The sequence below is a fragment of the Schistocerca nitens genome, chromosome 8, assembly GCF_023898315.1.
Source record: "Schistocerca nitens isolate TAMUIC-IGC-003100 chromosome 8, iqSchNite1.1, whole genome shotgun sequence".
Classification (NCBI taxonomy): Eukaryota; Metazoa; Arthropoda; class Insecta; order Orthoptera; family Acrididae; genus Schistocerca; species Schistocerca nitens.
This window is the reverse complement of record NC_064621.1, coordinates 79,932,721-79,946,611: the sequence shown is the minus strand read 5'-3', so window position 1 is coordinate 79,946,611 and position 13,891 is coordinate 79,932,721. Positions and strand designations below refer to the sequence as shown.

The window sequence follows — 13,891 nt, the reverse complement described above, 5'->3', positions numbered from 1 at the left end:
TCATCGAGAGCAGACGGCCGGGACACTTTGCTTCAGCTTCGCACCTCAGGGCAAAGTTATGTATTACTCTTGTTGCTAAAGTAAAGGTGATTTTAATTCACACTGCAGAACCAAGAGATTTTCACCTTTTCCTGCTCCTACCAACACGCTGCCTTCCAGGTGAGATACAAAAATTGGCAATGAGGACTCCCCTTTCCCTTCCTATAATTTCCTTTCTTTGCTCAGTACTGCTTTCTTTTCGTGCTAGCTTCAGTATAACAGGCTTCGCTGTCTGATCTTGTACGTATTCAGGCTCAGCAAATGATGCAGCTGCTTGCTGCCATAAATGGACTGGTCACACTACAAACTGCAGCTACTTTGGCGCCTCTGATGCCACCAACTGTACCGACGTCGTTGCCGACAGCGCCGCCATTTCGTGCCTTCACTCTTGGTGTTGAACGCTGGCCAGACTACATCGCCCAGCTCGAGGCACACTTCGCAGCATACAACATACCAGGTACAGAGCGGCTTGCCTTTTTCATTGCCAACACGGGTGTTGTGTTATACCATGTGCTCGTGAAATTGTTTCCCACCATCCGCCCAGAAACTAAAACGTAAGACGAAGTGATTGATGCTTTGAACTCCCACTTCTGTGACAGTGTAAATGTGGTAGCTGCATGCTACAAATTCTTTCGCTTTCAGTGTGGCCCTTCTCAGTCGAATAAATCTTGGTTAGCAGACCTTCGGGGACTTACTTCTGATTGTGACTTTAATTGCTCATGTGGATGCTCATATGCAGATATAATGATTAAGAGACCCTATTGCGCAAAATGCAGCAGATCACCGCATCCGAGAGCAAATCCTCAAGTTTAAAAACCCGTTTTGCAGGAAGTAGTGGGCTTGCTAGACAGACAAAATACATTAGACATGGCTACTTCTGCGTTCAACATGACACCGGGTGTGTGTACTGTTAGTGCGGCACAACACGGGCCCTCCCGACCTCCAGCCCAGCCAGATACGACGTGCCACTCGCGCGCACGTATACATAGTTCAAACCAGGCACCCACTAAGAAACTGAAATCATGTCCGAACTGCTATCGTGCTCACCCACGGGACAGTGCCCATCCTGTCAAGCACAGTGTTATTTTTGTAATAAGAAAGGACATGTGCAAGCTGTGTGCAGTAAGAGAAACTCTAATTCCGAGCTTGTCTCCCGTTCACGTGACTCGCGTGGGGATCACCACAACGGAATCCGTCGTAATTAGGATTCACATCGGCCTATGGGCGTAATGCCATTTATTCAAAGCCTTCTGCTTCACGTGCTTAGACAGCTTGTCGTGTGAATCAAGTTTTGCCCGACACTTCCTCTCGCATTCAGTGTGATGCAAGGAAACTTTTTGTGACTTTGAACATTTGTGGACATTCTGTTTGCTTGCAGCTGGACACTGGTGCATCAGTTTCTTTACTCACTAAATCAATGTATGACTTGCTTGGTTTGCCCCCACTTCGTCGTTCGCATTCCACACTGACTGCATTTACTGGACAGGAAACCTCAGTGCTCAGCGTATGTAGTTTGCAAGCCACGTATGGTACAACGACCCGTACAGTGTCTTTCCATGTGCCCCGCTCTAGTGATGCTACAAACATTTTTGGCATGGACGCATTTGAACTTTTCGGCCTCGCAATTCAGGACACTGTACTTGCATCACTGCTAGTGACCATGCAGACAGCGTTGCTGCACTATGCGAAGATTTTGCTGAACTCTTTTCTGATGGCCTTGGTTGTGCCACAGACATTGCAGTACATGTTATAGTTAAAGACAATGCCATGCCTATTTTCCAGCGCGCACGCCTGGTACCGCACGCACTGTGCGATGCCGTAGCTGCTGAACTTACGCATTTGCAAGATAGTGGTGTAATTGAACCTGTTTCAGCTTCGCCATGGGCTTCGCCTATACTGTGTGTGAAAAAACCAAATGGTCGGCTCCATATTTGTGCTGACTTTAAGTCTACAGTAAATCCCCAGACAGTGGTAGCTATGTTTCCCTTACCGCGTCCTGAAGACATTTTTGATAAGCTTGGTGCGGGAAAATTATTTTCCACGATTGACTTGCGGGACGCATACTTTCAGATTCCGCTCGATGAACAGTCACAGCCCTATTTTGTGATCAACACCCACCTTGGCTTTTTCAAGTTTCACCGCCTTCCATTCGGTTGTGCTTCAGCTCCTGCTATTTTTCAGTCTTACTTGCAGCAGTTGTGTGCCACTGTCCCTGGTTGTTCCAATTATCTGGACGATATAGTCGTATCAGGTCGCACCCCTGACGAACATTTGCAGAATTTGCATGCCTTATCTAGTGTACTTTTGCAGGCAGGACTAAAATGTAACAGAGACAAGTGCAAATTTTTTCAAACTGACATTCAGTATTTAGGACATATGATTAAAGGACAGGGTATCCACCCCTCGCCGTCACATCTCAGTGCAATTAGAGACTTGCCAGCACCCAGGAACTTGAAAGAACTTCAGTCTGTGTTGGGCAAAATTACATATTATATGTGGTTTCAACCAAATGCAGTGCCTTTGCATCCCCTTTGGCGTAAGAATGTTCCTTTTGTTTGGTCTTCAGAATGTGACGCTGCTTTCCACAAGCTCAAATCTGCTTTGTTGAGTGATCACTGTTTGATTCCTTTCGATCCCTCCAAACCAGTTCTTTTGGCTGTCGATGCATCTTCGCACGGCATAGGATCGGAGCGGTTCTCTCACACTGCATTAATTCTGTCGATCGCCCAATTCCTTTTGTGTCTAAGTTGCTCAATTCTGCTCAGCAAAACTATTCTCAAATCGTAAGTTCTATTTGGTCACCGACCATAAGCCTTTGATGTCATTGTTCCATCTGTCAAAGCCAGTTCCGGCCTGTACTGCACAAAAGTTGCAACATTGGTCTTTGTTTTTGTCTAACTAAAATTACGAAATTTAGTTTCGGCCTACGGCCCAGCATGGCAATGCTGATGCTTTGTCTCGTCTGCCTATCAGTCCTGACGAAGTGTTTGATTCTTCTGAATTGTCATGCATGTTTATTGATTCACAAGGTAAGGAATTAACTGAGGGCTTTCCGGTGGATTTTTGTTGCATTGCTTCCGCGACAGCCGCCGATGCTTCTCTGCAGATTCTTCTGCAGTCTATTCATACTCAAAGCCTCCATCTGCTACCCAGATTTGTGATTAACTTGTTTGACGTTACTTTGTGCAACATCACAACTTGTCGGTACACCACAGTGTTATCTTGTTACAAACTGACAATGATCAGTCTCGTGTGGTTGTACCTCATTTGTTGCAGTCGGAAATCCTCAGATTGCTGCAAGATGGTCATTGTGGTATAGTGCGGACGAAGCAATTAGCGCGTCGTCACTGCACTTGGGTCGGCACTGATAAACATATTGAGAATTTGCTTGCTAACTGTTGCTCTTGCACGGAGCATCTATCTGCTCCCCCGCCAGCGCTTCTTTGCGTGGCCGACTCCTACGGCGCCTTGGCAGTGCGTTCATATTGATTTTGTGGATCCTTTCTGGGACACCCGCTGGCTGATAGTTATTGATGCGTACAACATCTTTACTTTTGCTGTCCCTATGTCTTCTACTACATCTACAAGCACTATTCAGGCTTTGCCGTCTATTTTTTGCATTGAGGGCCTTCCTGAAGTTATTGTCTCTGACAATGGCCCCAATTCGTGTCCTCACAGTTTGAAGCATTCTGTCCTGCTAATGGCATTGGCATCTGACCTCAGCCCCATTCCACCCCGAGTCAAACAGCGAGGCTCAACGCTTTGTGCGTACGTTTAAGTCGCACATGAGCAAGTTGCATGCCACACACTCTCGTGAGCACGCGCTCTGGACTTTCCTTGCTTCCTGTCACTCTAAGCCGCACGGCACCCGTTCCCCAGCAGAATTGCTCCGTGGGCGCGCCCATCGGTCGCTCCTGCAGCTATTGCACCCGCCGCCGCATGGTCCTGCTGCTTCGCCTCATTCGGTATGGTGCCGCATTATTTGGTGCTATATCGCATTTTCTCTCGCAGACAGCGCTGGGAGCAGGGGCGCATTCTGCTCCGGCTTGGCCGCACCTTGTTTGTCATTTCTGACCCCTCCGGTACTTTCAAGTGACACCAAAACCAGATTCGGTTGTGCCGTCCTCGGTTTTCTGCCATTGGTTTTTTGTCCGGCAGAATTAGAGGCTTCACGACTTCCACCGCCTCAGCCCCCGACTCCATCGACGGCACCTCCGTGGACGCGCCTGCCGTCATTGCCGCTGCCGGTCCGGTCGCGTGCACGGGACGGGCACCTCTCGCCGCCGCCGCAACCGACGGACACTGAGGCTGCCGCCGCTGCCGCCACCGTTGCCATGGAGGTCGTTGCTCCGTCTCCTCATCCGAGCAGTGCGCGGCCCGGGCAGGTTTTCCACAGAGTGTTTTCCTTGCCCCCTCACGATCAATTAGGGGTCGTGGGTGGACAGCGCACCCCGGCAGTTCCACTGTCCGCCCCCTCAGCTGCGCCGACCCTGGGTCCCTCCACCCACCGTCAGAAGCCCTACTCAATGACGGTGCGTCGTTTCAGGGGGGAGGGATGTGGTACGTGGTATCGATAGATAAGATGCCACCGCTTACGTTCAAATACTTAAGTTGGCACTACGACCGACACCGATGATAGCGCCCTCTAGCAGGCACTGTGCAGATCCACAAGCTCCGCTGCAGATTCTGCCCATTTGATCAAGAGCAGACAGCCGGGACACTTAGCTTCAGAGACTGTGCTCATCTGTACAAGTTATGTATGCCTCTGTATACATTTATTCAGGCATGAGTAAACCACTTTTACTTACGTGCAGTACTGACGTATTTTTCCTGCTCCTGCTCCTACCCACGCGCCGCCTTCCAGGCGGGATACAAATAAGACTGAACTTAGGAAAGAAATTACAGATAAAGTCAGTATCAAGATATCGTTTGAAAAGACAGATTACATGACCTGCAACAAATGAGCACCAAAATTCAAGGATGGGAAATAAGACAAAATAAAACAAGGTCTGGACTTTAAATATCTCAGTGAAACCAATCAATAAAATGGAACTGATACAAAAGCAAACCAAATCAGATGTCAAAAGATGGAAATGCCATACAGACTTACCCAAAATATCTACAGCAAGAATTGCATTTCCAAGCACACAACCCTAAGACATTAGACTACAGTAATTAGAAACACTAATTTGGAACAGGAAGGCAGACATTGAAAACACTGAGAAATAGGAACAAAACATATGAAAAATTCTAGGCTCGTAACTTGTAGATGAACAGTACTGAGTCAGAAACAATCAGGAAAACAAATAATATGCAAATATCCATAGTGACACTAGAAAATACAGGCTAAGATTATATAGCCACATTAAAAGAATTAATCCAGACAGACTTACAAAACAAATGGCATTTTTTTTCACAGCAGAGGCAAAACCAAAACAGTCACAATGAAATGGTATGAAGAAACAAAGCAGCCTTGGTTGCAGTGTTAAAATTTTTTATTATTTTCCAATTGTGTGTTTCACCTTTATTTAGGAATCTTTGAACTGGCCTACGAAAAAAATAAAAAAATTCATATCAGTGGCATGACTCCTTTTAGTCAGACTAGATTACCAAGAAAATATTAAACAACTTACCGATATTTGGTAGCCTTGGGTACATGGGAGACTGAGCATAAAACATCGCAGCAGGTAAATGCCTTTTGTCAAAGCTTTAAAAACACTGTGCAGTGTCCTAAAAATAAAATAGAATATAACAAAAGATAACTGAACAGGTTTTTTTTTAAGTAACCTGCTTTGTCCCTAAATTGACAACCGACACTACAATAAGAAGGTAGAGCAGATTACCTTATCACAGCATTTGGTGCAGTCCAATGCAAACCACACAGAATCAGGCCTAGAGTGAAGGGGAGAGGCAGTAGGGGCGCACATTGCGGTTTTCAGGAGATTTGGGTATGCACAATGTTGTTGGCTATAGTATTACTCTAGACACTCAAAATTGGTATTCAAGGATCCCCTATGTATTTTGTGCCTTCCCATTATAGCAATGTATTTTTTATGTACTTTAGTTTTTTATTTTTATTTGCCCTGATTATTCTGGCTGTTAATGTAAAGATTTTATCAGCAATTTTTAGAACACAAGTCATCCACAATAGCTGTCATGGTTTGTTGTTATGACAAGATTTAGCAATTTAGTACTGTTACACAGTTCACAGCCTGCAGGCACCAACTACCGAGAGTTGTGTGCACTAGTCTTAGAGGCCTTGGATGTTTTCATGTCCAGCATGATGTGTGCAACCAGCATATTTATGATGTAAAAGCTTTACTGTAGGCCTTGTCCTGTTTGGTTTGCATTGGGCTGTGCCACACGCCACAATAACGTCATCTGCTGTTTCCTTCTTATTTACAGTGTTGGTCGTCAATTTAGGGACAAAGGATATTTTTTTTTTAAATACCTTTCAGTTATCTGTTTTATTGTATTTTACTGACATCATGCACAGCTCTTACAGCTTTTACAAGTGGCGTTTACATGCTGGGATATTTTATGCGCGGTATCCCAAGTACCTATCACTACAAAATATCACTAAGCTCTTTAATATTTTCTTGCTAATCCAGTATCAATAAAAGGAAAAAAGGAAATGCAGTCCCATACTTCTTTACAGAGCGTAGGGGAAACGTCGCGGGAGACCCACGCTGCCTTACTAGGCAAGGTCCTAGTGGAGGTGGTTTGCCATTGCCTTCCTCCGAATCAATAAAAGGAAGCATGCCACTAAAATAAAACTTTGTATTTCTTCCATAGGTCAATCCCAAGATGCCTAAATAAAGGTGAAATGAGTCATAAACAAATAATAAAAAGTGTTGACACTGCAACCAAGACTACTTGGTTCTTCATATCAATCATACTGGTTACTGTACCAAGCCCACTACGACCTACTGATATTAAATGGATTGGCAAGATCTGATATGATCTGATCTGAAATTGGTAGGAGTCCTTTCAGAAAATGTCCAAAACCACGAAATCTTCAGGTCCAAAACTCACAAATGGCGAACTGACCAAGAGAAAAAATGAAGGAGACTGGAACAACATGGTCTGAAGAGAAGAAGGCAGCCTACAGGAAGAGATTGAAAGTAATATGGGCACAAAAGAAGGCAAATGCCCACTTCTAAATACTTTGCAAAGTCTTAATTAGCTTATTTGCAAATAATAAATTTTCAATGCCTTTATTTTCTTCTTTCCTTCCTTTCTTCCAAATCCAATTTTTAGACAGCTTCCACTCACTTCTCTCACTTTCCTCTTATTTTAGTATTATCCAAACTTAGAACTAACAACAATCTTATAAGTATAGCATAAATTCTAACTATTTGATCTATAGGTCGATATTGTAAGTCTACATCTGTATGATTCTGAAGTATAGTAGATGGCGATACAGCTGTAATCCAGCATACAACACGATACACCTTTTAATATTATATTATTTTCTGATATTGGTGATGTGTATTTATTTCAGTATAAGGTTATTGGTTTATTTTTATAAATGTAAAACGTTTCACACTCTATGAGTTGTTGACATAAAGCTTTTGTATCTTTGGTTTACGTTTTTCTCTGGTGAGGAGCTGAATGTGAGGTGTGATGGAGGAATGTCAAAATGTGACTCATCTCTGCTGTACCCTTGTGGGTTATAATGTTAATAGTTCATCAAGTGTGGAAAAGTAGCTTTATGTTCCTTTTAAAAGAAATTACTTTTAACGCCTGTTTACGCCAATTTGAGTTCAAGACTGAGTGAACAAGTTACGCTATAATACTGACAGCAAGAGGAAGATTAACACATCATTCTTAAACACTTTCAAAACGCAAGAAACCTCTCGGTAAAATCATAACCCATTTATTTTCAGGGTAACAAGAAGAAGCAGTAACAACAGCAACAACAACAATTATGGCAATAAACAGAAAGATGAGTATTTTTTCATTTAATGACTATTCGTAACATCAAATGTTGACAAAAATAATTCTAGGATATATGTCCTGCAGTTAACCTTAATACTATGTCTGACTTATGACTTTATTTTTATTACATCAGTTAATTAACAATATTTCAACTATAGCAGGGCAGGATTCCTTTAGAATGGTGACACCACTCATCCACCAAGATCTACCTCTATGCAGTTTGTTATGCCTATCATTCAATTTAACAGTGTTTGTCAAACATGAAGCTGTAAACTATTTAAACTGCAACATTTAGGGTAATATATGCATTACTACAGGGTATAAAAAAAGGAAATAGACAATACTATGGGCTGACGCACAGCTTTGTCCCCCAAAAAGCAAGCAAATATAGTTGCAAGTATTGATATACAAATCCAATAAATGGCCCAGCAGCAATAAGTATGTTATCCAGTGCTGGTTGTGGAGACAGGTTAGTGTTTTATTTTGAAACACTGCCTTCTCAATAAAGCCAGCACATGGACTTTTTTTATTTTCAATATTTTGCAAACTAGCTACAGTGTGCAAGTAGTCCACTAATTAGCATTAATACTCACTTTGAAAAATTTTCAGGTTCTAACACTGAGCTTAAAGGTAACTTTCTTACCGACTTTCCTCATACACAAAATAAAATGCATACTTACTTACTTCGTCCTCAGAAACATCCGACTTGAGCTCAAAATATTTTGTTGTGGGTGTTATCAAGTTCAATGTAAGATAAGCTTGTACAAGTAGCCACACATGTTCCCACAGGCCTGCTTGCCTCAAGAACAATCCACAATCCAGTACCAAATCTACAAACATACAAAATACACAGAATTTTGTAAAACACTCATTTCTTTTAGACAATCCAGAGCTCTTAATTGTGTACACACAATCATAGACATACTGAATACACTCTGCCTATATTTAATGCATAGATATTTGTAACTTACAGTAGAAAGAAGTGTCAGTGTCAGTCTGACCTCTCTCTCTCTCTCTCTCTCTCTCTCTCTCTCTCTCTCTCTCTCTCTCGCTCTCTCTTTACAGAGTTGTGTTTTATGTTTCATGATCCTTTCTGGCCTAAAAACATCATGCAAATTAGTCCCACCGGTTCTAATTCTGTCACTACACCAAAGGGCAGCTGAAACTGTGACCATGAGAGGAATGTCATTTCTCCCCTCCTACTTTTGAGCTCTTTCCTCTCAGAGTGTCGCTGCTACAGTAGTTGCTGCCCAAGTAACATTGTAAAGAAAAACTGATTATCAAAAACACATCTATAATTGATATATTTATGTAGTAGTACTGCAAACTGAAAATAATTCACACATCCACCAGTGGCATGACCCTTGTTCCTGCTAAAAACAGGAGGGAGAGGGGTCTCAATATTCTATGTTTTAAACTGAAGTTAAAACATTTCAGGCAGTAATGAATCATTGAAGTGGCATCTATGCAAAACACTCCTTACAAACAGCATACTGTAATTGAAATCTTTCTTGCAGAAAAAGAAAGCATGTTTAACATTCATACCAGTTTGTGTGCAGTGCGTGGTAATGATGCAGTTGATAGGAGTACTGTTAGGTTTTGGGTAAATAGAATTAAAGCCTCAGTACATCCAGAAACTGAGCTCTAAGATTAGCCATGTTTAAAATGTCCCATCACAGCCACCGTGCCTGCCATGGTGAATTCTGCAGATGCCATTACTCCTGCAAGCATGCACATTGCAACTCACAATTGGCTCTACAGCAATGGTGACCACTGGAAGTGTGTGTGCAGTGATTGAGATACTTGGATATTCAAAAGCGTACTCAGGATGCACTCCATGGATGCTGACAACAGACCCCACAAAACCATTTCATCTGGACTGTAGGAGCAATTTGAGGTCAATGGAAAAGCCTTTCTGCCAAGGACCGTTATGGGTGACGAAATCTGAGTGCATTTCTTTGAGTCAGAAAAAAAGGCAGTCACTGGACTGGCACCATCCACAAACATAAGAAATTCAAGGCAGCGCCCTCTGTAGGCAGAGTCATGATGACAGTCTTTTGGGATAGTGATGGAGTCATTACTATGAATATGTTGTCAAAAAGGTCAACCACTGATTCCATGGCATAAATGAAGACCCAGAACAAACTCAAGAACAGAGTCCAGTGTGTTTGGTCTGACAAGAATCCAAAAAAAAAATCTTGCTTCAACATGATATCATGACAAGTCTCAAAACACGGGAACACACCACTCAACTGCATTGTACATCACTGCCTCTACCAGACAGCTTCCATCTGTTTGAGCCACTTACGGATTCCCTAAGTGAGACACACTCTGAAGACGATGAAAGCATAATTCAAGTGGTGAAAACATGGCTACATGCACATGACAAGAGTTTTTATTGACAGAGAGTACATGCTCTTACACAATGCTGACATAAGGCCACATAATGTGATGAAGACTATGTAGAAAAATAATAAATACAAGAATATTATTGACAATCTCACCAAATTTCTATCTCTTATGAATAAATGTGTTGGAAGAATGAAATCATGGACTGTGAGTAGCAACGCAAGATGGGAGAAGCAATCTGTGTGGTAGGGATAAGGAAGAGACAGGGGCAGGGATAGCAGGTTAGGGTTGGGGGACGATAAAGTGCTGCTTGTGGGAGCACACAAGGACGAGGGAGAGAGGATTGGGCAACTAGGTGTAGTTAAGAGATTAGATGGGAGGGCGGGGGGGGGGGGGGGGGGGGGGGGCAATTGGGAAAGGAGGGAAGTAAGAAGATTATGGGTGTGTTGGTGAAATTGAGGGCTGTGTAGAGCCAGAACAGGAACACTGTGACCAGACTGGAGGAGGGGGTAGTGGGATGATGTATGGGACAGCTCTTGCATCTAGGTCTATTACAGGGATACGAGCCATGAGGCAAGGGGTTGGAGCAGGGGTTGTGTTTAGGGATGGACAAGTATATTTTGTAAGTTCAGTGGGCAGTGAAATACCATTGTGAGAGAGATGGGAAGGATAGTGGGTATGATATTCCCCATTTCAGAGCATAACAAAAGATAGTCAAAACCCTGCGGGAGAATATGATTCACTTGCTCCAGTCCTGGAGTGTACTAAGTCATGAGGAGAATGTTCCTCTGTGGCAGGACAATGGGACTTTCGGAGGTGGTGGGTGACAGGAGAGATAAGTCATGGGAGATCTGTTTTTGTACAAGGTTGGAAAGGTAATTACAATCTATGAGGGCGTCACTGAGACTCCTGGTACATTTTGAGAGGAACTGCTCATCACTACAGATGCAATGGCTGGAGGTGGCTAGGCTCTACGGAAGGGACTTCTTGGTATGGAATGGGTGGCAGCTGTCGAGTGAAGATATTGCCAGTGGTTGGTAGGTTTGATATGAATGGAGGTACGGATGTAGCCTTCTTTGAAGTGGAAGTCATCATTGAATAAGGTGGCTTATTGGGTTGATGAGGAACAGGTGAAGCAAATAGGGGAGAAGGTGTTGAGGTTCTGGAGGAACGTGGATAAGATGTCATCACCCTCAATTCAGATTACAAAGATGTCATCAACAAATCTGAACCATGTGAGGGGCTCAGGATTCTGGTTGGTTAGAAACGATTCCTCTAGATGCCTCATGAATAGATTGGCATAGAATGGTACCATGCATGTGCCCATTTCCATACCCCAGAGTAGTTCGTAGGTGATGCCTTCAAAGGATAAGTAATTGTGGGAGAGGATGTAGTTGGATGTAGCAACTATGATGTAGGTTGCAGGTTTGGAATCCTTCGGGCACTGGGAAAGACAGTGTTCAATAGTGGCAAGATCATGGGCATTAGGGAGTTTGTATAAAGGAAGGTGGCATCAAGAGTGACGAGCATGGCACCAAATGGTAAGGGAACAGGAAATGTCAAGAGTCAGTGGAGGAAATGGTTGGTTCTTTTATATAGGAAGGTAGGCCGTGATAATAGGCTGAAGGTGTTGGTCTATGAGAGCAGAGATTCTCTCAGTGGGGGCACAGTAAGTGATCACTATGGGGCTTCCTGGGCGGTTGGGGTTTTAGACTTTAGGAAGCATGTAGAAGTTAGGGGTGTGGGGTGTGATTGGGATGAGGAGAGAGGTGAACTCCATGGAGGGGTTCTGGGATGTGCCTAAGGACATGAGGAGAGACTAGAGATCCTGTTGGATTTCTGGAACGGGGTCACTGTAGCAGGGTTTGTAGGTGGACAACTGGCAGAGTCCTTCCACCAGGTAATCCTTGCTATTGAAAACAACAGTGGTGGAACCTTTGTCAGCAGGTAGGACCATAAGGTCAGGGTCAGTTTCCAGGTGATGGATTGCAGTTCTTCTGTGGATGGAATGTTAGGTTGCATTTTGAGGGATTTGGGGAAAGATGGTGAGCAAGGTTTGAGGTTAACAAATTCTGGAAAGGTAACAACAGGTGATTTTGGGGGCAGTGGGGGTGGATCAAGGGTGGAAGGAGGAATAAATTGAGCCAGGCAAGATTCAATGTTGGTCTTTCATTGAGTCTGATTGGTAGGGTTGGTGGTGAAAAAGTTTTTCCACTGTAGGGACCAGGAAGAGGAGAGAAAGTGTTTAACAAGTTGTTCATGACTGAATCTGGGAGTGAGGCAAAAGGTGAGGCCTTTGGAAAGGACTGATACTTCTGTGCAGCAAAAGCTTTTGGAGGAAAGGCCCATGACTGTGTTTCATGTCCATTTAGGTTCCTGATTCTGTGTGGTGGTGCGAGGGAGTTTCTGAGGGTGGGGTAAATGTAGGAGGTCTGCGAGGCAGGGTTTATCAGCTATGAGGAGATATGGAGGAGGTTTGGATGTTGTTATAGAGGTGGTGGACAATGGCAGTCCTAGGCACAACCACGATCTACTACACAGCCCTCTATTCCACTAACGCATCCACATTTTTTTACTTCTCTCCATTTTTGCTCACCGCCTCCCCCCCCCCCTGCCCTCCCCCTCCCCCCTCCCGCCCTCTGTCTAACCTCCTGATGGCACCTAGTTGCCCTACCCTCTCTCCACCTCACACTGTATGCTCCCACAAGGATGAACAGATACTTTTCATCAGATAGGGTACATACTGGATAGGTAAATACCATTCCATGTTGTCATCCCATGACACTAGGTCCAATACACCCAAGATGAGTGACCATTTAGCACTCAACAGCTGATAATAATTTTATACACAACAACAACAACAACCAATATACCACGGAGGCACAGCAGATAACAAATCCAATTGTGATCACATACACATTGTTATAATTAGATTTTAAATATTCATGAAATTCTATGTTTTCTAGATCCAAATCAATTTTAACACCATAAAGATTTCATTCTTGACACAGACATCATTTGATACAGACATACGCAATATGTAAATAACCTTACATTTCTGCTGTAATCTGTACAAAATGTTTTTAAATTATAGTGAGTGACATGAATACACATTGAAAAAAGACTACTAGATATTAAGAGGCATGTCCGGAAAGTGAGAATTGTTTCATTTTACCACCACCACAACATTACAGTTGCAGTTCTGCACATTTGCTCTTACATTTGTGGTTCATTGTCTTCTCACTAATGCCATTACAGAAATGTTGTGTTGTGTTAGCATTTGTTAGTAATAAATCAAAATGTTTAAGACAACCTCTGAGCCCACCAACTATAAAGTATGTTCTTGAATGCAAAGAATGTTAAGCCAGCTGAAATTAATTATCTGCTTGTGGAGATTTATGGTGACAATGTAATGACTAATGGAATGGTGAGAAAATGCGTGAGACAATTTAGTAATGGATAAACCAATGTTCATGATGAAGCATGGAGTAGGCGATCTTCTGTTGTTGTTTGGTTGAGAAAGTGAATGAGAAAACTTGTGAAAACAGACGGTTCACAATAA

General features: G+C 43.2%; 1 protein-coding gene across 1 annotated transcript in view; it reads right to left on the bottom strand.

Moving 5' to 3' along the window:
• Positions 1-13,891, bottom strand: part of LOC126198999 (nuclear exosome regulator NRDE2) — a 162,830-nt gene that overhangs the window by 79,211 nt on the left and 69,728 nt on the right. The window contains exon 7 of the mRNA XM_049935675.1: positions 8,661-8,810. Within this exon, the coding sequence (XP_049791632.1) occupies positions 8,661-8,810 (150 nt within the window). The remainder of the gene's footprint in view (positions 1-8,660; positions 8,811-13,891) is intronic.